This window comes from Trematomus bernacchii, unplaced genomic scaffold (assembly GCF_902827165.1).
Source record: "Trematomus bernacchii unplaced genomic scaffold, fTreBer1.1, whole genome shotgun sequence".
NCBI classification, from domain to species: domain Eukaryota; kingdom Metazoa; phylum Chordata; class Actinopteri; order Perciformes; family Nototheniidae; genus Trematomus; species Trematomus bernacchii.
This window is the reverse complement of record NW_022987625.1, coordinates 2124199-2144847: the sequence shown is the minus strand read 5'-3', so window position 1 is coordinate 2144847 and position 20649 is coordinate 2124199. Positions and strand designations below refer to the sequence as shown.

Genomic DNA, 20649 nt, shown 5'->3' with positions numbered 1-20649 from the left:
ATAATTAGTTTTAAGTCCAATTTCCAGGCCTGCAAGATATTGTTTGAGGATTCTTTACATTCATTTTCAAACTGATTGTATTATAAGGATACTTAACCCCTGGCTTCTTGATGTTTAAAAATGATGTGTTCTAAAGTGGACAGAGGGGGAAGTTCTAAGCTGCCCTGGCAGGACCTTATAAAACTCCGGAGTTGGAGATATTTGAAAAAGTGCTTTTCAGGAATTCCATATGTGGTTCTAAGCTCTTCAAATAACATAAATGTAGCTTCTTAATAAATGTCAGACACCTTAGCAATACCTTTGGTAGGTAATGAAATCCATCATTACCAAAAATTGGTGAGAATTGGGATAGATTCTGTGTCTCACCAAAGTATTTCAGAACACTGTGCCAAACCACAATTGTGTTTTTGAGAAAGGGGTTCCTTGTCTGTTTAATTAACTTTCTTTTATTTGCTGAGTAAATATAAAGGTGTATGGGGACAGCAAGTGACAGGGATTCCATTGTGACCCATGCAGGAGGGTTGTCCTTCACAAAACAAAACAGTCCCGCCCTAATTTGAGCTGCCCAATAATACCAGGTGAGATTCGGTAATTGTAGTCCACCTCAATTAGCTGGGATAATTTTGTTAATAATTGGGGTGATTTTGACACCCAAATAGGTAAATCCTAGTTTTGATACCACAAGTGGGGTCAAAACTGGAGGACTGAGCCTCTCGTTTTCTGACAAAAACATTATTATAGATTTGTTGTTGTTTATTTTGTAGCCTGAAAAGATGCCAAAAGTACTAATCAGATCAAGTAAAGCAGGCAGTGTTTGATTTAGACTGGAGCAGAACAAAATAACATCATCCTCGTACAAAGCTATTCTGTGTTCTATACCTCCTATCCGTATTCCCGTTATAATGGCGTGTTTACAGATTGCCATTGCTAGTGGCTCAATGGCCAGTGTGAATAGGAGAGGAGAAAGGGGGCAGCCCTGCCTTGTTCCTCGCTTGAGTTTAATGGGAGATGACACAAGTCCATTTGTTAGGATTTCAGCTTGAGGGTTGGAGTATAGGAGTCGTACCCAACTTAAAAATCGACCCCCAATGCCGAACCTCTCCAGAACCTGAAATAAGTACTGCCATTCTACCCTGTCGAAGGCCTTCTCTGCGTCCAACGACAAAATAGCATTGTCAGGACAACCAGATTTCTCAAAGAGAACATTGAGCACCCTCCTTACATTGTGAAAGCCCTGCCTTCTCTGTACAAATCCATTCTGGTCAGAATGAACCATTTTAGGTAAAATTGGCTCCAATCTTTTACCTAGTACTTTACATAAGATTTTAAGGTCCTTATTAAGAAGGGATATTGGTCTATAAGATCCACACTGGGTTGAAGGTTTTCCAGGTTTTAATAATAGTGTAATCAATGCATTATTTAGTGAAGGAGGAAGGGATCCCCTATCAAATGATTCTTCATACATTTTGAGCAGTGGTGGGATCAGTTTAGCCTTACAAATCTTATATATTTCAATTGAAATCCCATCGGGTCCAGGTGTTTTCCCTCCTTTTAAGCTGGCTATAGCTTCAGATAATTCTTCAACCCCAAGGTTAAGTTCCAACAAGCCCATGGATTCGCTATTTAGCGGCATAAAGTCTAGTGAATCAAGACATTTCCTTTGAGTATTTGGGGCTGAATCTGATCATTCAGAACTATATAAGTCTTGGTAGAAGTCCTGAAAAGTATCATTGATTTATTTTGGGTCAGATGTAACTGCCCCTTTATTTGTCTCAATTGAGTTTATTGCTTTCTCTGATTGCAATTGTTTAATACGCCAGGCTAATAGTTTACCAGCCTTCTCACCTTGTCCAAAGTAAGACTGCCTTAATTTCATCAAACTATAAGTTGCTTTGTTTGCAGACAAAACATTATATTTGGCTCTCATTTTGTGAAGCTCTGCATTAAGCTGACGGCAGGGATTTTGGAAAATATGGGTCTCATGTTCTTTAATGGATTTTCCGAGTTATTCGATTTCCTGTCTGTGAGATTTATTTTTAAAACTAGTATAATTTATAATTTATCATCTGACCTCGTAGAAATGCTTTAAATGCTTCCCATCTCACACTTGCAGAAGTCTGATCAGTATTAATTTCAACGTATACATTTGGGATCTCTAAGCCAAGTTGTTTGTAGACACCACCTTGGAAAATGGGGTACAAGATTTGCGAATCTAAAGAGAAATGAAATGGAAGCATGGTCCGAGATTATTATGCTATCATACCAACAACTTTCAATTTTGGAGATTAAATCAGATGACATTAAATAATAATCGATTCTAGAGAAAGTCTGATAGGTACTGGAGTAGCAAGAAAATGTTAGCTGATCAGGGTGTTTACTAAGAGATGCTGAAAACACCTGACCGGACCATCTCCTCTTTACCCTGACCACATCTACAGCAGTCAGATGCGTCTCCTGGAGAAAAACTATTTGGGCTTTTGATTGCCGTATCCTACTCATGACTTGCTTTAGTTTGACAAGTTTGTTAAGTCCCCTTACATTCCATGAGGAAAACTTGGAGCTTTGCTGGTCCTCCCGCGCCATCGTCCTGGTGAGGAACAGCCTACATGACGACCAGAGCGAAGCCCCCCTCCTTAATCAGCATTATCACAACCGAAACAACATGACCTTTTTCAAAACTAGTTTAACTAATTGCAAGTTCAGTAATGTACACATTGTGTTGGTAAAGTACAGTTACCGTTAGTCCCCACTGCACATTCATGTGCATTATACTGTGTATTCTGGAGCATACCTGCTGAGGCCAGTTGATATCCAAAAAAGTGGTTTTAGAACTGCAGACTTATTTGCTCCTAGTTTCCCGAGTGTTACCGCGTAGTTCTTGCACAAACTTCTCCTCCACCGCTGCCGTGTCGAAAACGTGGCGTTTTCTATCGTGTGTTATTAGGAGTTGAGCAGGGTGAACAATCCCGTAACGCAGGTCGGAGATGGAGAGGGATGCCAGCTCCCTCTTTACTCCGTCGAACACCTTTCTTCGCTTGAGGAGCTCAGCAGAGATGTCAGGAAAAAACATCACTCTTTGGTTATCCAGGAGTATTGGTCCCTTCATTCTGGCAGCCTGCATGACTCGAGATTTGTCCGCGTAATTCAGGAACTTCATTATCACAACCCTGGGTTGTGATAACCCAGGGTTAATCAGTTAACCGTTAACGTGCGCTTCAGCTTCGGTGACTTTACCAATTCTGTGCGCTCTCTCGATCAGTAGTGGTCCTGGAAAGTTTGATGCACCAAGCACGTCAGGTATCCACTTCTCCAAGAATGCGCACACATCAATCCCTTCCTTTCTCTCCGGCATACCCACCAGACGAAGGTTGGAGCGGCGGCTGCGATTTTCCAGATCATCCACCTTGAGCACCAACTCCTCTACAGTAGTTTTCATGGCTGTGTTTTGAGCTAGCAGAGCTGCAAATACGTCTTCGTTGGTGGAAATTCTGTCCTCAGCTTCAGTAACGCGCACCGTGACTGCTTTCAGGTCAACTTGCACTCCTTGTATTGCTAAGCAACCCATCAAATCTCGATACTAAGTCTTCTTTCATCGCTTGGATCAGCACTTTGTCCGGGCTCCGCTAGCATCGCAGTTAGCTTGCTGCTTTGTAGCATTTGAAAAGTTTAGTTTGGCGTTGTTTTGCCCCTGTTTCCCTGGTTTCGGCGCCATCTGAAAGTACTTTTAGTTCATATGACTATGGCTATGTGAATAAATTTAAGTTGTGAGGCAGTCAAATTTACAGAATTTTAAGGAGGGGCTCCGGCACCTGTCTGCTCAGCACCACGCCATAACCGGAAGACGCAACAACACTCTTTCTTTGAGAAAGTTGGTGACTGAGGCCCACACCTCATGCCTCTCAGCTCTGGGTATACACTTGAAGTCCTTGAATCTCGGGTCCAATGCAGTGGCAATGTTCAGATATGCAATGTTGGCATTTTCCTTGCGTGTCTCGAGGTCTGTTCTGACTTGAATTTGAGCACGTAGGCAGAGTCATCATCTGAGCTCTCCATCACCCGGGAGAGATGGCAAAAAGCAGGCAGAACCACAGAGCATGAAACATACTTTTCTCCTACCAGAAGTTCAGTCACATACCTGCAATAGATTATTTTTTTTAACACATTTATACCATTTCAGCTGTAGTTGGCATGGCAACTTGGTGTTGTGTGTGGTGAGGACGTCCTTCAGTGGGTTTCTACGGACGCTTTTTATCATGTCGGAAGGCGAATTCCATCTGGTTGGAATGTCTTGTATAAGCGACTCCTTCTTTTGTCCATGTTATTTAATTAATGTGATATTATTGCGTAACTTGCCCAACCCGAGATTAAACTTGAAAAACTAAATTGGTCAATTTACCCCCAGATGGTTTAATGTACCCCCTGACTCGGATCAACCTACCCCTTGCATGGGGCAAGCCTGTATCTCCAATTCAATAGCAACAATTCATATTTACTGTTTAAGACGTGGTTAGGGTCAGATACACTGTTAATATATTTGGATGGTAGGCTGATTTATAGTTTCTTAACCTGTTAAGCCCGAGAGACCCCGGTACCGGGGCACTGCCGCAACATCTTGCAGGAAACAGTGTCTGAGGGCATGTTCATTTAATAAACTATGAATGTTTTATATCCATATGACGGGAAGAAACTCATCTAACTGATCATTTCTTTTTTTTTTCAAAAGAAAACCCACACTGAGCCTCTGAATTAGCAACGAGCGAAAGATGCTAACAGATTACTGCACCGAAAATCACTCACAAAAACGTATTATTTATCTTTTCTCCACATCCATGACATCGTTTCACATCGTGAGGTGACACAGAACCGAAGGGTACCCTCATTATCACTGAATTATACGAAATTGCGACGTTATAAACAAAAACAGACATCAAAACATGTGGCGCTAGGTAGCTAAAAATGCTAACATGCTTACCTTGGCTCTGTAGTCTCTCCAAAGTGGTCTTCAATGGCATTAAAACGATAAAAACGCTGCTGAAGTTAATCCATAGGTTAATCCAATGTGTCTTTGTCCCTTTGAAATGATTTCTGATAATCCATGAGCAATGAGACTGATAATCCATGCTTTTCTGTTTCTAGATGTCAGAGCGAGAGATAGTTTCACTCTAATGCAAAATTACATGCGCAAAGCCCCCACCTTTTTGTTTTACAATGAGTGTGTGTGGGGGACTCCCCCTTCGATTCTATTGGCTCTAACGGTCAGAAAGAGGTGTCAACCATCAAAATCGACAAAGGGGGGCCAGAGATATGGAAAAAAAAACATTTCCACCCAAATCACCTCAGAGGTGGAGAGTTTTTGGCTAAACCTCTCTAAAAAGGTCAAATATCACTTGTTTTGCATCAATCTTGATACAGGGTACTTATTATATGTTGTACTTTGGATTCCTAAAGCTTTTAGTCTACCTTACCATCATCCAAGGGTAGTTTTCACTATAAGTAAAAAATTATTTTTGGACGGACACTATAATTTACAGTTTTTTACTATGTAAAATCTGAATTTTCTTTAAAATAAAAAACATCTATATTGTTCTGACTTTTCTACATCCAACTCACAGGTTTATCATTACTTTGAGAAAAAATATTATTAATTTAACCCTTTTAGAAGGGAAGATATGGTCATTTGTTCTGGGAATGTCATTTTCAAGCCTGAGACCTGAAAAACAGGCTCAGGGCTTAACAGGTTAAAGGGTTGACCTACACTCTGAGCAGATTAACATTTGGTGGAGCAGTTTTTTGATTGTATACACAATAAAAACAGTGAAAGCAGCAAGTTAACAAATATGAATTATTATATATTATAAATGACTGAGTGTGTCCTGAAACAATGAGTTGGATTACCATCCGGTCACCATGTCCCACAGACGATGAGCATGGTGTCGGCATTCAGCCCTCTCATCACTGCGGGGATATTTGGAGCGACTCTGTCCTCTGCTCTGGCCTGCCTGGTGTCTGCTCCCAAAGTCTTTCAGGTACACATATTTCCTACTCACTGTCTGTGTTTAACAACAAGCTTTTCTTTCTGATGTGACCAACATTTATTTTTCCTGCAGTGTCTGTGTAAGGACAACCTGTACCCTCTTATCGGCGTCTTTGGCAAAGGGTATGGCAGGAATGATGAACCGCTCCGGGCCTACTTTCTAACGTACATCATCGCTGCCTGCTTCATTCTTATTGGTAAGGCTTTGAAGAACCCTCCGACCCCTATAGATGACCAGTAGAATTACAACAAATAACGTCTGAATTGAAATTGAAACTTCATAAAGAGAAGAATTCATTTCTGTAATTTAAAATGGGGAAAGTGGTTAACATATCTGAGAACACTGTTGAGATGGGGGGCAGTAACCTCGGTGACAAAGACATCAGGTTTTCAAGCCACTTTATGTTTCATCAGGAAACTTTATTGTGTAGCAGCGGCAGTAGGAAATGTTTGATTTGCATTAAAAGGATCGTAATACAGCTCATACATATTTTTCTTAAACTCCCTTCTGTCGTCTCTCTCCACCAGCTGAGTTGAACACCATCGCTCCCATCATCTCCAACTTCTACCTCTGCTCCTACTGTCTGATCAACTTCAGCTGCTTCCACGCCTCCATCACCAACTCACCAGGTACAACTCATTCGCTTTGATAAATGCATGAATGAAGGTGTGAATACACAAGGGAAAAAGGACTCAAATGCACGACCCGGGAGCCAGAGATAAAGTATAAGCAGTGGCGTTTTTATATGTACAAAAGTGGTGGGGCACAAAAAACTTAGATGTCTATATATAAGCTTCTGCAGTGACGTACAGTGAGGTTCATGGCTGGTGAGGCACTGGCACTGACTCTTCAGGTTTACAAATATTATATTTTGACCTAAACCAAAATATAATATTATTTTCAAAAGCTTTTTTTGTCTGATGCTTCGATTAATTTTAAACAGACAGTTCAACAAAAGGATACCCAAAAAATGTAATTTTATCATTTAAATATTGAATTGTTCTCTCTTAGTAAGATCCCATTTTCAATAAAATGGCGGTCTTACCTTGACTTGAAGATGAAGTCCATGTTCCTATCCTTCTGGACAAACATTTCTATTACTTTTTTGTAAAAGTCCTCCTTATCTTCTTGTAGTTTCAAAAGTCTATCATAAATCTATGGATTAGATTTATGATAAAAAAATTATAAAAGTAGGGTAGACATGTGGATGTTATCCGGCTAATCAAAACGTGCATTTATCTAACAGGTACGTTTCCCACAGATCTTATTTCGAGCTATTTTCTAAAATCCTCTGGAGAAATCTCATTGCTTTTTTGTGCTTACTTCCTGGTTTTAGGACGCGCCACTGCAGCTCTCTCGTCTCCTCTTCAAGCACCACACTTTTCGCGGCACACGTACTTACAGCCAATCAGCTCTGAATGATTTGAGATGACGTATGGTGGGGATGGTAGCTCCGTGCCCCTCTGGTCATTATTTTTTTGCCACACACATTACATTACAAAATACTCTGAGCATGCGCAGTGTAGTTTTTACAGTCACCGTTCACTTCACAGCGAGAGGAAGGGGCATAATCAGGTTTTGTCCCACATGGCTCTAAACAGCTCAATAGGCACACACTGTGACTGTAGACACACTAATTAGAAGAACACAGACTAAAACAGCAATGTACAGACGAATCAGATGATTAAACATGATCTTAAAATATATTTTATATATTTTTTTATTTTTTTTTTTGCATTTTTGTAATCATTATTTGTAATACTTTCTGCTGACACTAGGTGGGGCTGTGCCTGCCCCTAATGACCAGTCGCCACTGAGTATAAGTAATATATTTTATTTGCAAAAAATAGGATGTACAAAAAGAATAAGGCACTCTTAACGAGGCGACAAAAAATAGGCTTCACTATAGCGTAACACAAAATCACAATAAGTTTTACAGGAGCATGAATATCGCATGTAACCAAAAGAGCAAACGCTGATGAGCAGAGTTCTGGCATGAGGACAGGACAAGACAAACTGATAACAAACAAAGGGAAACCTGGGGAATTTAAACAGGAGATAACTGGGCACAGGTGAAAACAATCAGGGGCGGGGCTGGTGCTGATGAGCGCGGGAGAAACACAGTAGAGTAGGGAGTCAAGGAACCAGAGGCCTGAGGCCTGTACTACGAATCTAGTTCAATATATCCTGGATATGTTTGAGTTAGCCGGTTGACTTAATCCAAAACAAACCTGCTCTCGCTAAGCTGTCCTACGACGCTGGCTATCAACCCGATCGCTCAAGCCAGCCGTGTCCTATTTAGTTAGGTGCGCGTACACATAAAAGGGGTGGTATTTGGAGCGATCGACCAATCACAAACATGGACAAGCTGCGTACTAACAGCGCAGCGCGTCATACTTCCTGAATGAAAAGTCAACTATAATATTAGACATATGAAGAAGTTAAACTTTAAACATCCATGACTTAAACACTTTATCCAGGATAAAAGCCACATAGTTGCACCTGCAAGGTGAATACAGCTGGTAAAAGAAAAAGTGTTTGAATGCGTACATCAACAGGTTTATGATATCACTGCCCCGTCCAAGACATGAGTGGATCTGACTTTAATTACATTTGACTCGAGTGTTTCGTCAACTTAATGTGTTGCTTAAAATAATACTTCTGCATACAGTATGTGACACTGTAAGTGTTGCACGGCCAGATACGGCTCAAGAAGCTGACTTAGGCCCCGGCCCCACGGGAACGCATACGGCAAAACGCATAGGATTAACGCAAACGCAATCGCCAAAAAGCTTCCGCCCATACGCAATATACACCGGATAGTGTCTTCCCACACGAGACAGCTCCGTTTAGATCCAACCGCTGGAAAAGCTGCAGTACATATGCCGAGCCTGTACGTGGCGCTGTAACTTCCTCCACAAAAGCAGCAACTTCCTCCACAAAAGCAGCGAAGAAGAATGGTTGTCATGGCTGCACTTCTGTTTATTCTCCGCGGTGGGGGCCGAGGGAACCGGGCAGAGTTTTTCGCCGGTCAACGTGTGTTAAAGTTTAAATCTTCCGGACAAAATTATAAAAGTGCCGGTCAAAGGTCTTCTTTGTTATATATTGAGCTTTAAAACAAATGAATAACGACTCTATATAATAATATATAATAATAAAATACACAGAGCCTGTCTCTTTTTCCTCTCTTCTGACAGCGTCAGTGTCTGTCTCATGCAGCAGCTGATCCAGTAATGAGTGACCCGACAGTAAAAATAAACATATTTATAACTAGTTTAGGTAGTTTGAGAGGTAATTAAAATAGCTAAGGGTGATGATCTGACTTGAAGTGTGTGTTTTGCTCCCGCTGCATCACAGCAGGAGGAGCTGCGTGTCTCCGTCCTGTCAGATTAGACTTCACTCGCGTTTATGTCCATATCGAGATAAAGATAAATAATCTGAATTAAGTGTGCAGTGTACTTTTGCGGGGGTGAGCAGCAGAGGTGGGGAGAGGCGGGGCTATTGCATCGTCATTATCAGAAAATGATGACCGTATAGGCTACCACACGGCCCCGTTGGACCCCCCCAGAGCGCTCCGTTCCCAGATCTATCCACCTTTGGACCCGTTGTCGTTTGCAGGGTCCGTTTCTATCGTTCCGTTACGGCGTCGTGTAGCTTAAAGGGCTATACGCAAGAGAAATATGCGGATACAACCCGTTTTCGTTCCCGTGGGGCCTGGGCCTCAGATAAGGAAATATTTGATACATTATGATGTGATATCATGTGATATGAATGATAATGGGACACATCGACGTCTGCACTCACAGTGCCGCGGACTGTAGGCTACGTAATGTTACTTTGATCCGGTTACTTGTGTTGTGGCAGATATTTAAGTAAGCTTTCTTAACCTCTTCTACACCGCACCCCCCGGTCAAAAAGAGATGTCAATCACCAAAATCGACCAATGGGTTCCAGAGAAACGGTAAAAACGCCCATTTCCACCCAAATCACCTTTGCTAAACCTCTCTAAAAAGGTCAAATGTCACTTGTTTTGCATCAATCTTGATACAGGGTAATTATTATATGTTGTACTTTGGATTCCTAAAGCTTTTAGTCTACCTTACCATCATCCAAGGGTAGTTTTCACTATAAGTAAAAAAGATCTTTTGGACGGACACTATAATTTACAGTTTTTTACTATGTTCAATCTGAATTTTCTTTAAAGGTCCCATGTCATGGCCATTTCCACTGATCATAATTCCATTGTTGAGGTATACTAAAATAGATGTATACTGTGCAATTTTCCAAACTCACATTGGTTTCGCATACAGCATCTCTGTAAAGTATGTGTATTCACCGGTATTCACTCTCTGTCCTAAACGGCTCGTTGGAGCTCTTGCCCCCCCCTCCCTGTAAGCCCAGTGTGCTCCGATTGGTCAGCTCGGCCACTCTGTTCTGATTAGTCAACCACCAAAGAGGCTCCGCCCATGTCTAACAGTGCTTTTTTCGGCTCGCTCTCAGCGGAACATCAGTCTTATAATGGCCTCGGGACATCCGTATATATGTTATACGCTAACTAACCTAACTGTACCTACAACTGTTGTTATAGAAGAGTAAGTTATTTTTACATGTAATAAACTACTACTGTTTGATGAAAAATCAAATCATGGTTTGCTATATATGAATGATATGTTATAGGAGCAAATAATTCAGGGAAGAAAGAATAGGCCTACTAAGTATTTCCATAAAACTTTAGTTTTAGAAATGTACAAAATGAACATGTGTAAATATATAAACTGTATATCAGGGCTATTCAATTGGCGGCCCGCGGGCCAAATCCGGCCCCGGGGTGATATTTACTGGCCCTTTGAGTATAATGTTAAAAAGTAATCAATTTTTTTTTTTTAAGATTTTTTTTTTTTTTTTTGTTTGTGCCATAGTGCCTTTATTCCAGAGAGGGTGTTACATTGAGAGATAGAGGGGTAGACAATGCCTGAAAACTTCGACGGGCTCGGGTTTCGAACCCACCTACTATACTGTAGTGACAACTCCTGTCATTGATTGCATCTCTGCGTGAATGATTAGATAATTTCACCTAAATGAAATCAAATGAAACATGTAGGCCTACTGAGTTCTGAACTTGCCATTTAGATCTATAAAGGCCTTGGGGCTATGTTGTTTGATTGAATTAAACACAATATATGCACTCCACTATGCTGTTGTAGTATTTACTGTATCTGAAGCTCTTAAATATGATTGCTCATATTTCAAGCCATCTTTTTCCCGGCCCCTTGCTTTGGATCATTTTCATCAACCGGCCCCCATTCCAAACTAATTGAATAGCCCTGCTGTATATCATCCATTCCTCCCCTTATAGGCGTTTTCGGCATCTTGCCTATCGCAGCTTTGTAAGCAGCTGCCGGGGCTTTTTAGGACGAGACATCAGAGTGGTCATCCCGTCATGTGTTGTCCGCCAGATACGCCAGGAGTTTCCTAATCTGGCTGGACGAAATCAAATGCAAATCACAAAATATTAGAGAAACTTAGTTGTTTTAGATTCGTTAGTAGTAGTTGTGGTAGGAGTGTGTATCTATCTAATCTATCTATCTAATCAACACAGTTAGCTTGCCAGCTAATATGCTAACCTACGTTTGCTAGTTGTTCAGTGTAATATGCCAACCTACTATGAACAACAGCTAGTTTAGGCTAGCAAGAACATGTTTACAATTGCAATCTTATACGGTTAGTCTGTTACGTTCGGTCATTCATTGTAGCTGGCATGAAAACAATGTTTTCCCTAGCATGTCTAGCTCTAGGTAGCCTTCTTGTTTAGCTCGGTAGCATACACGCTATGAACGGTAGCTCGGTAGCATACACGCTAGGAACGCCAACTATAATGTACTGACCGTACGGTAAATCACCCGGAGTATACTGTCTATGAGTATTTATTTGTGTGTGATTGCAGACATTCTCCAGCTATGAGATACATGTAAGGCCATCTGCTAACATTGGAGTTGATATATGGAAACGCTAGCAACTTAGTTAGCCCAGTTAGCACTGTGTCAATGGCTTAGCAGCCCGAAAAACGTTTACCCATTTACACAGTCGTGGTAGATATACCTTGTTTGTTTTTGTTGTATCTTGTGATCAATAATTGTATGTCCACAACATAGGAGTAGGTTTAACTGGTTTTACTTTGGTAACATGCTTCCGGGACTTCCTTGTGGGAACATCTACAACAGGCTCTTTTAATACCAAGAGTGAGTTTGCCCCCTGCTGGACAAATGCAATAACATGTAATAATAACACAAGGTAAGATACCACAGTTTTAAACATCATAAATACACAAACAACAATGAATACTTACAAGTTGTGTACCTGAATCTCCCGCTGGTCCAAACAAAGTAGGAACAGCATCGTTCTTCAGTGCCCTACGCTGTACATATCCGGCATGAATCGCTGAAAGGTTTGGGGAGCTTTGTTTCGTGAAAGGCTGGCAGAGGGTGCGGCCATGGCTCTGGGCGTGGCTACTGGGTATCCCTACGTAGCGATACCCAGGAAGAAAATGAGAAATCTCCAACGAGGCGTTTTGGGGAGGTATTTTCTGTGTTAGAGTTTTACTCGCTACAGGGTGTACTTTGAGGGTTTTTGACTCTGCAGACCGTTTACATGCATAAAAACCTTCATAACACACAAGGGGACGGGTAATAACCGGAAAAGCATGACATGGGACCTTTAAAATAAAAAACATCTATATTGATTCTGACTTTTTTACATCCAACTCAGAGGTTTATCATTACTTTGAGAAAAAAGATTATTAATTTAACCCTTTTAGAAGGGAAGATATGGTCATTTGTTCTGGGAATGTCATTTTCGAGCCTGAGACCTGAAAAACAGGCTCAGGGCTTAACAGGTTAACGCTAATGTTATAATAGTCAGATTGCTCTGAAGATGGGAGGTGATATTCTATTAATTTTCACGTTCACACAGTCGGTGATTTTGGCCGGCCGTCTTTCCTGCAACGGAAGTTTAAACTGTATTTCCTTTATACTGTAATATGACTTGATCGCTTTAAACTCTGCACACTGTTGTCATCAGCTGTTCCACCATGGTTGCTACCTCAACCTGTAATAGATTCATCCTTATTGAAACGGTCTGAGGACAAGGATTTAACATGGACATTAAATAAATCAACAGTAGGTGGCGATATATGCTCCAAGTGGAAGCGATTCGCCATTAAAGCAAAGAAGAACTCCGCACAGTTGATCTCTTATCCTGGAACCTATCCTGCTCCGGAGCAGGTTAGCCATTCAGCATAAGTTATCTAGCCCACTAAGAAGTGAACCAGCGTCGTAGGACCGGAAATCCAGGAAGTTAGCTCGCTAAGCGAAAATCCTGCTTCGTAGTACAGGCCACGGTACTACGAAGCCGGATTTTCGCTTAGCGGGCTAACTTCAGGGAAAACTCAGGGTTTCCGGTCCTACGACGCTGGTTCTCTTTTTAGCGGGCTAGATCTCCATGGTAACTTATGCTGAGCGGCTAACCAGAGGCCTGTACTACGAAGCAGGATTTTCGTTTAGCGAGCTAACTTCCTGGATTTCCGGTCCTACGACGCTGGTTCACTTTTTAAACTGCCGTTGCAGGAAAGACGGCCGGCCAAAATCACCGACTGTGTGAACGTGAAAATAAATAGAATATCACCTCCCATCTTCAGAGCAATCTGACTATTATAACATTAGCGTTAAGAAAGCTTACTTAAATGTCTGCCACAACATAAGTAACCGGATCAAAGTAACATTACGTACAGTCCGCGGCACTGTGAGTGCAGACGTCGATGTGTCCCATTATCATTCATATCACATCATAATGTATCATATATTTCCTTATCTGAGTCAGCTTCTTGAGCCGTATCTGGCCGTGCAACACTTACAGTGTCACATACTGTATGCAGAAGTATTATTTTAAGCAACACATTAAGTTGACGAAACACTCGAGTCAAATGTAATTAAAGTCAGATCCACTCGTGTCTTAACGGGGCAGTGATATCATAAACCTGTTAATGTACGCATTCAAACACTTTTTCTTTTACCAGCTGTATTCACCTTGCAGGTGCAGCTATGTGGCTTTTATCCTGGATAAAGTGTTTAAGTCATGGATGTTTAAAGTTTAACTTCTTCATATTTGTCTAATTATAGTTCACTTTTCATTCAGGAAGTATGACGCTGCGCTGTCAGCAGTGTTGGGCAAGTTACTTCCAAAATGTAATATATTACATATTACTTATTACTGTCTTTTTAAAGTAATAAGTTACATTACAATATTACTGTCTCTGAAATGTAATGAGTTACACTACTTTTATATTACTTTTGAGTTACTTTCACCAAAATAACCGCAAAAGAATGGCTAGGTATTTTAAATGCTAAAATGTAGTTTAGTGCAGCTCATTATACATCCAGTGAAGGGCGATGTGTTATAGCATAACAACTGTTTAGGCCATTAAGGCTACTAACAACTTTTCACGGCTTAGTTGAATACTCGATTCTGATTGTAAATTCTTAACATGTGACACGTTGTTAATACAGTACAGACCACTGTCAAGGACTATAATGAAGGTTGCTAAGGAGGATCAAGAAAGAGAAAGGAAAATAGGTTAAAAGACGGAGCGCTGGACGTCAGATAAATCACCAGAAGAAGGCAGAGAGGAAGTAAACAATAACAGGACACATAATGGGCTCTGTATTTTGTTTAGTATATGGCCATGTACAGGCCCGGTTCCAGAACAAAATGACTTGGGGTGCATCTGAGATTACAGGGGGCGCAGCAGTAGTAGGTTTACATGAGCAATAGTGGCCGGCAACAGCAATGAAAAATATCATTGATGTTATGGTCCCAATGAACAGATTATGGCATTTGTTATGTTTTGAAACCAAGCAAGTGAGAACATTTGTGTGTGTTAAAAGTGCAATGCTGAAATATTTCATATAGTCCAAAGTGGACTATGGCAAGGAAAAGCTTAAAAACTGTAGTGATAAAACAAATGACAACATATTGTAAATCAAGGCAAATAATATTTGAACCAGCTCATGGTTTGAAATGTCAAACATTGAAAATCAAAAGTATTATTAAAACCATGTACTACATCATCACCTTGGTCTCATCATATACTCTGGGAAGAGAATATTTACTGTGCTTGAAAACTGGTATCACATCATCATGTGAGGTTGACTTTGTGACCTGGAGAACATTTCAGCTGCAACATTAGCTTGTTGATAAGCTTGGGATATGAGATCTTTTTGTAGCCATTCGTGGTGAAGGCATCTGTGCTATTGTATGCATTATTTTTGACCCAACATTTCTACAGGCATGGCAGAATATGGCACAATTTTTACATTCATATTCTAGCCATTGTCTATTTTTATACCACGAGCTGCAAAATGACCGCCTTACCCCACTGTACAGGCGGGTACTTGTTTAGATATACCTGGGCAGGCTCTGTTTTGCCGAGGTCTCCTTGGCACCTGCGGGCCGCAGAGGGGCGGCGTAGTTTCGGGCGACGAAGACTGCTGCTCCGGGGGCGAGGGCGGCGAGTCAGGCGGGAGTAAGCTACTGTCCACGACGGCTGGTAACGTAACGTCCCCATCTGACCTGTTGCTACTGTCTGCAGTAGATGCAGTGTTGCTGGCGTTTAGTGATGGTTGCTTTAACCATTTTCGTATAAATGATTATCCACAGATGTGTGTCACTGCTGTGGAAGCACTTTGGAAATGATGCACGCGCAGCGGAGCAGGTCACGCGCACCTGACACAATTTGTTGTTTGTATTTTTCGCTCCGTTCTCTTTTTTGAATAGAGGGTGCAGAACATTCAACTGGGGGTGCAATGCATGCCTATGCACCCCCGAAGATCCCAACGTGAAGCCTGAAGGGTAAACACCAGGTTTACTAATCTAACCTCTGAGGCCTGTACTACGAAGCCGGATTTTCGCTTAGCCGGCTGACTTCAGGGAAAACTCGGGCTTTCCGGTCCTACGACGCTGGTTCTCTTTTTAGCGGGCTAGATCTCCATGGTAACTTATGCTGAGTGGCTAACCTCCTCGGGAGGAGGTTAGGTTGCAGGCTAAGAGATCAACTCAGTGAAAGCACCGCCTGCTGACCAATCAGAGCTCCGTGTGCGGAGTTTAAAGCTATCAAGTCATATTACAGGATAGAGGAAATACAGAAAAACTGCCGTTGCAGGAAAGACGGCCGGCCAAAATCAATTGACTGTGTGAACGTGAAAATTAATAGAATATCACCTCCCATCTTCAGAGCAATCTGACTATTATAACATTAGCGTTAAGAAAGCTTACTTAAATATCTGCCTCAACATAAGTAACCAGATCAGAGTAACATTAAGTACAGTCCGTGGCACTGTGAGTGCAGACGTCGATGTGTCCCATTATCATTCATATCATATCACATCATAATGTATCATATATTTCCTTATCTGAGTCAGCTGAGCCGTATCTGGCCGTGCAACACTCACAGTGTCACATACTGTATGCAGAAGTATTATTTTAAGCAACACATTAAGTTGACGAAACACTCGAGTCAAATGTAATTAAAGTCAGATCCACTCGTGTCTTAGACGGGGCAGTGATATCATAAACCTGTTAATGTACGCATTCAAACACTTTTTCTTTTACCAGCTGTATTCACCTTGCAGGTGCAGCTATGTGGCTTTTATCCTGGATAAAGTGTTTAAGTCATGGATGTTTAAAGTTTAACTTCTTCATATTTGACTAATATTAAAGTTCACTTTTCATTCAGGAAGTATGACGCTGCGCTGTCAGTACGCTTGTCCGTGTTTGAGATTGGTCGAATGCTCCAAATACCACCCCTTTCATGTGAACGCGCACCTAACTAGATAGGACACGGCTGGCTTAAGCGATCCACTTGATAACCAGCGTCGTAGTACAGTTTAGCCAGAGCGCGTATGTTTTGGATTGGGCCAACCGGCTAACTCAAACATATCCAGGTTAGGTTGAACCAGCTTCGTAGTACAGGCCTCTGGTGTCGGAATGTCTCGCTATGTTAGTACATTCTTAAAAAACAAAACACCAGAGGTGGGACCAAGTCATTGTTTTGCAAGTCCGAATCAAGTCTCAAGTCTTTGTGCTCAAGTCCAAGTCAAGTCTCAAGTCAGGATGGGAAAGTTCAAGTCAAGTCCAAGTCCTAAACTTTGACAAAACGAGTCTTAAACAAGTCATTATGTGCTTTTCACCAAATGTAATGACACCCATCAACAGAATAATACTTAATAATTAAACTGCTCTTTATTAGTCACATTAATACTGTAATAATCTATTTTCTCTCTGCTGGTAAAGTAACGTGTTTTCTTCTATTGTAAGAGGGATCAGTAAGGTAAGGCTACCGTGGCGGTTTGATTCAGAAGGAGTTTAATTGATAAGATCCTTGATGTTGAGGTAACCAGAATGTTTATTTCCACTGTGTACATGTGATAAGGGACCCACGATCTATCTTTATGCAAGGGATAATGTGCAGCGAGGCGGTCTCTATGGGGAAAAGAACACCTGAATCTAGATCCCTCTGCAGGTGGTACTTTAACTGTATTTTGATGCTAATACTTTTGTACTTTTACTTGTAACATTTTGAATGCAGGACTTTTTATTGTAACCGAGTATTCCTACACTCTGGTACTTTTACTCAAGTACAAGATCTGAACTTCTCCCACCTCTGACAATAAATCCTGAGTGGTTACCAAAAAAAACCCTGCTCTGAAGGTTATTTTCATTTTACAAATCCTGCACTCAGCTTTGCTTTCTCCAATATCATTGAAATGCAGCCAGAAGCTGCTTCTTTTTTCGGTTTTCGCTAATTTCTTGACTTTTTCCGACGCGCTTGCATTTAAATCTGTCTCCCCGTCGTTCTGTGTAGCTGGCCTGTACCACTACACCTGCTGTCTTTGGAGCGTCTGCCCCCCACCCTTCTTTCACATAATGGTATGATCCTAGTGTGTCCTCACATATGATTGGCCGCATGGTGGCCCAGCTAAATAAAGACCCACCCCTGCCTGCAAGGATTATCAGCAAGAGTAGAAGCGGCTGGAGATTCTGCTCTCCCCGACGGGAGTCTGCTCTTCTAGCGGCATCTCGCGATCGGCGTGTTGGAGACCTCTGAATTAAATGATCAAGTCACCTCAAGTCAGAAGGCTCAAGTCCAAGTCAAGTCCAGAGTCATTGGTGTTCAAGTCCAAGTCGAGTCGCAAGTGTTTTGTGATTTTGTCAAGTCGAGTCCAAAGTCATCAAATTGGTGACTCGAGTCTGACTCGAGTCCAAGTCATGTGACTCGAGTCCACACCTCTGCAAAACACCATTTAATTTCGGGTTAAAATGTGTTGTAACTGCGTTACTGAGCATTGTAACGAGTAATATATTACCCACATTTCATTAGTAATGCGTTACATTACTTCGTTACAGCAAAAAGTAATATATTACTGTAACTCAGTAACTTACGTTACACCCAACACTGGCTGTCAGTGCGCTTCTCCATGTTTGTGATTGGTCAAATGTTGCTAACCCCGCCCCTTTTATGTGAACGCGCACCTAACTAGATAGGACACGGCTGGCTTGAGCGATCCACTTGATAACCCGCGTCGTAGGACCGTTTAGCGAGAGCGCGTATGTTTTGGATTAGGCCAACCGGCTAACTCAAACATATCCAGGTTATGTTGAACCGGCTTCGTAGTACAGGCCTCGGGAATGAGACGTAACAAGTGAGTGTGAAAACAAAACAGGAAGTGAAAGACAATACAAGAATGACCAAACAACAACATGAAACGTGACTGACTTAGCACTTTTGACGGTGCACAACAGATAGAAAGCTACATGTAGCGTGCACAGAATGATAGTCACACAGGCTCACTCCGGTGACATTTTAAAGGTTTTCTGAACAATGCAGAAAGCCACATTCATGTCCACATGGCGCTAACTACTACAATTTCCGACTCTCATTTTCTTCTCATTGCAAACACACTGTAGCAATACTGATACCTATTGGCAATCATTTGAAATGTATAAACAACAACGCTGGCAATAAACAATATTACTTGCTAAACTCTTAACTAAAATGTAAAATGTCTTCCCCAGGACACAAAGAAAATGCAACAATAGCCTATTATTTTACACTATTCAATTATCACCACAAACATATCCTGCATAACATGACTGTTTATGCCACATACACATATGAATGATTTTATTCATTAAATACAATTATAAAAAATAAATAAAGAGGAATTGCAGCTGAAATGTAGGGGCAAAAGTAACACTGTGGTGTCTATGTTGCACAAAATGTGTGTGTGTACAGGTTGGCGTCCGTCCTTCAGGTTCTACAGTAAGTGGCTGTCTCTGCTGGTCTCTGTGTGTTGTCTGGTCATCATGTTCCTGCTCAGCTGGTGGGCGGCCCTCATTGCCTTCGGCATCGTCATTGTCCTTTTGGGATACACACTCTACAAGAAGCCTGGTAAGTTCACTCATGTAACCCTTTAACTGCCTTTAAAAAGCTATGGAAAAATTATTTGTTTGTATTTTTTTATCAAATGGGCCACAAATAACCACAAACAATTTTATTTTTTTGACTGACCACAGTTTTGTTTTTATGAGCCTCTACCAACTGGTCGAGCTGGCCTTCTATGGTAAAAGTGCATTTTCAACAATCATCATATACAGTACAGTATTTGTATGCATCAAACTCAAATAAAACACAAACTGAAATACATTTGTTTCTTTTATGGAAAATGAGCAATATATACAACCAGATATATTCATAAAAGATAATAAATTATAATTGTTAAAAAAAAAAAAAAAAAAAAAAGACTTGCTCATCTTACTGTATATGCTGAATTGGCCTAACAGGAAACCACTGGCCTAACAGCAAATGTCTATATCCTGTGTTGGCCTAACTTGCTCATCTGTGTGCAACTTTGGGCTGAATGCCATGCATGAAAGGTGCTATATAAATTATTATCGCTCTTTCACTCTGAGACTCATAAGGCAGTACTAGATTTAGTAATCTTACCATGAATCTAGCTATTTATTTACCATATTTTATTGGAAAACATCTCGGAAACTCTGAAAAAGTCATTTTGCTAGTTTACCATAAAAGGCCAATTCGACCGATTGGTTGAGCATATTTTCAAAAAAATAATTACACCCTTGTTAAAACTTTTTTTGTGCATCAAGTTATCTAAATATGTTCAGTCAGTACTCTGACACTAAAATATGTCAAAAATGATATGGTTACCTTACAAAAGTTGACCAAAAAGAGTGATTTCTTCAGCAGTGATTTTTAGCATGCCAACTTTCTCAGTGGAAGCTACCTGAAGGGCTTTCTGTTCGAACCACAGTGACATCTAGAGGTGGTTTTGTGCATAACATGTCAACCAAAGGGTAGAGCTGGCTGAATCAGATGGAGTTAAACTTTTTTATTTTTTTTCCAACAAGATATCAAGACACAAAATGTGCTCTACCAAATGGTGGCGCTGGCAGTTAAAGGGATAAAGTGGGATAAACCATAAACAGTCAGATGTCATTAGCCTGCCTCTTCTCCTCCACCCTCACTCTGCTGCCCCCCTCT

General features: G+C 41.1%; 1 protein-coding gene across 1 annotated transcript in view; it reads left to right on the top strand.

Annotated features, from left to right (window-relative positions):
• Nucleotides 1–20649, top strand: part of slc12a3 (solute carrier family 12 member 3) — a 73063-nt gene that overhangs the window by 37425 nt on the left and 14989 nt on the right. The window contains exons 11-14 of the mRNA XM_034132929.1: nt 5919–6026; nt 6108–6231; nt 6563–6664; nt 19381–19536. Of these exons, the coding sequence (XP_033988820.1) occupies nt 5919–6026; nt 6108–6231; nt 6563–6664; nt 19381–19536 (490 nt within the window). The remainder of the gene's footprint in view (nt 1–5918; nt 6027–6107; nt 6232–6562; nt 6665–19380; nt 19537–20649) is intronic.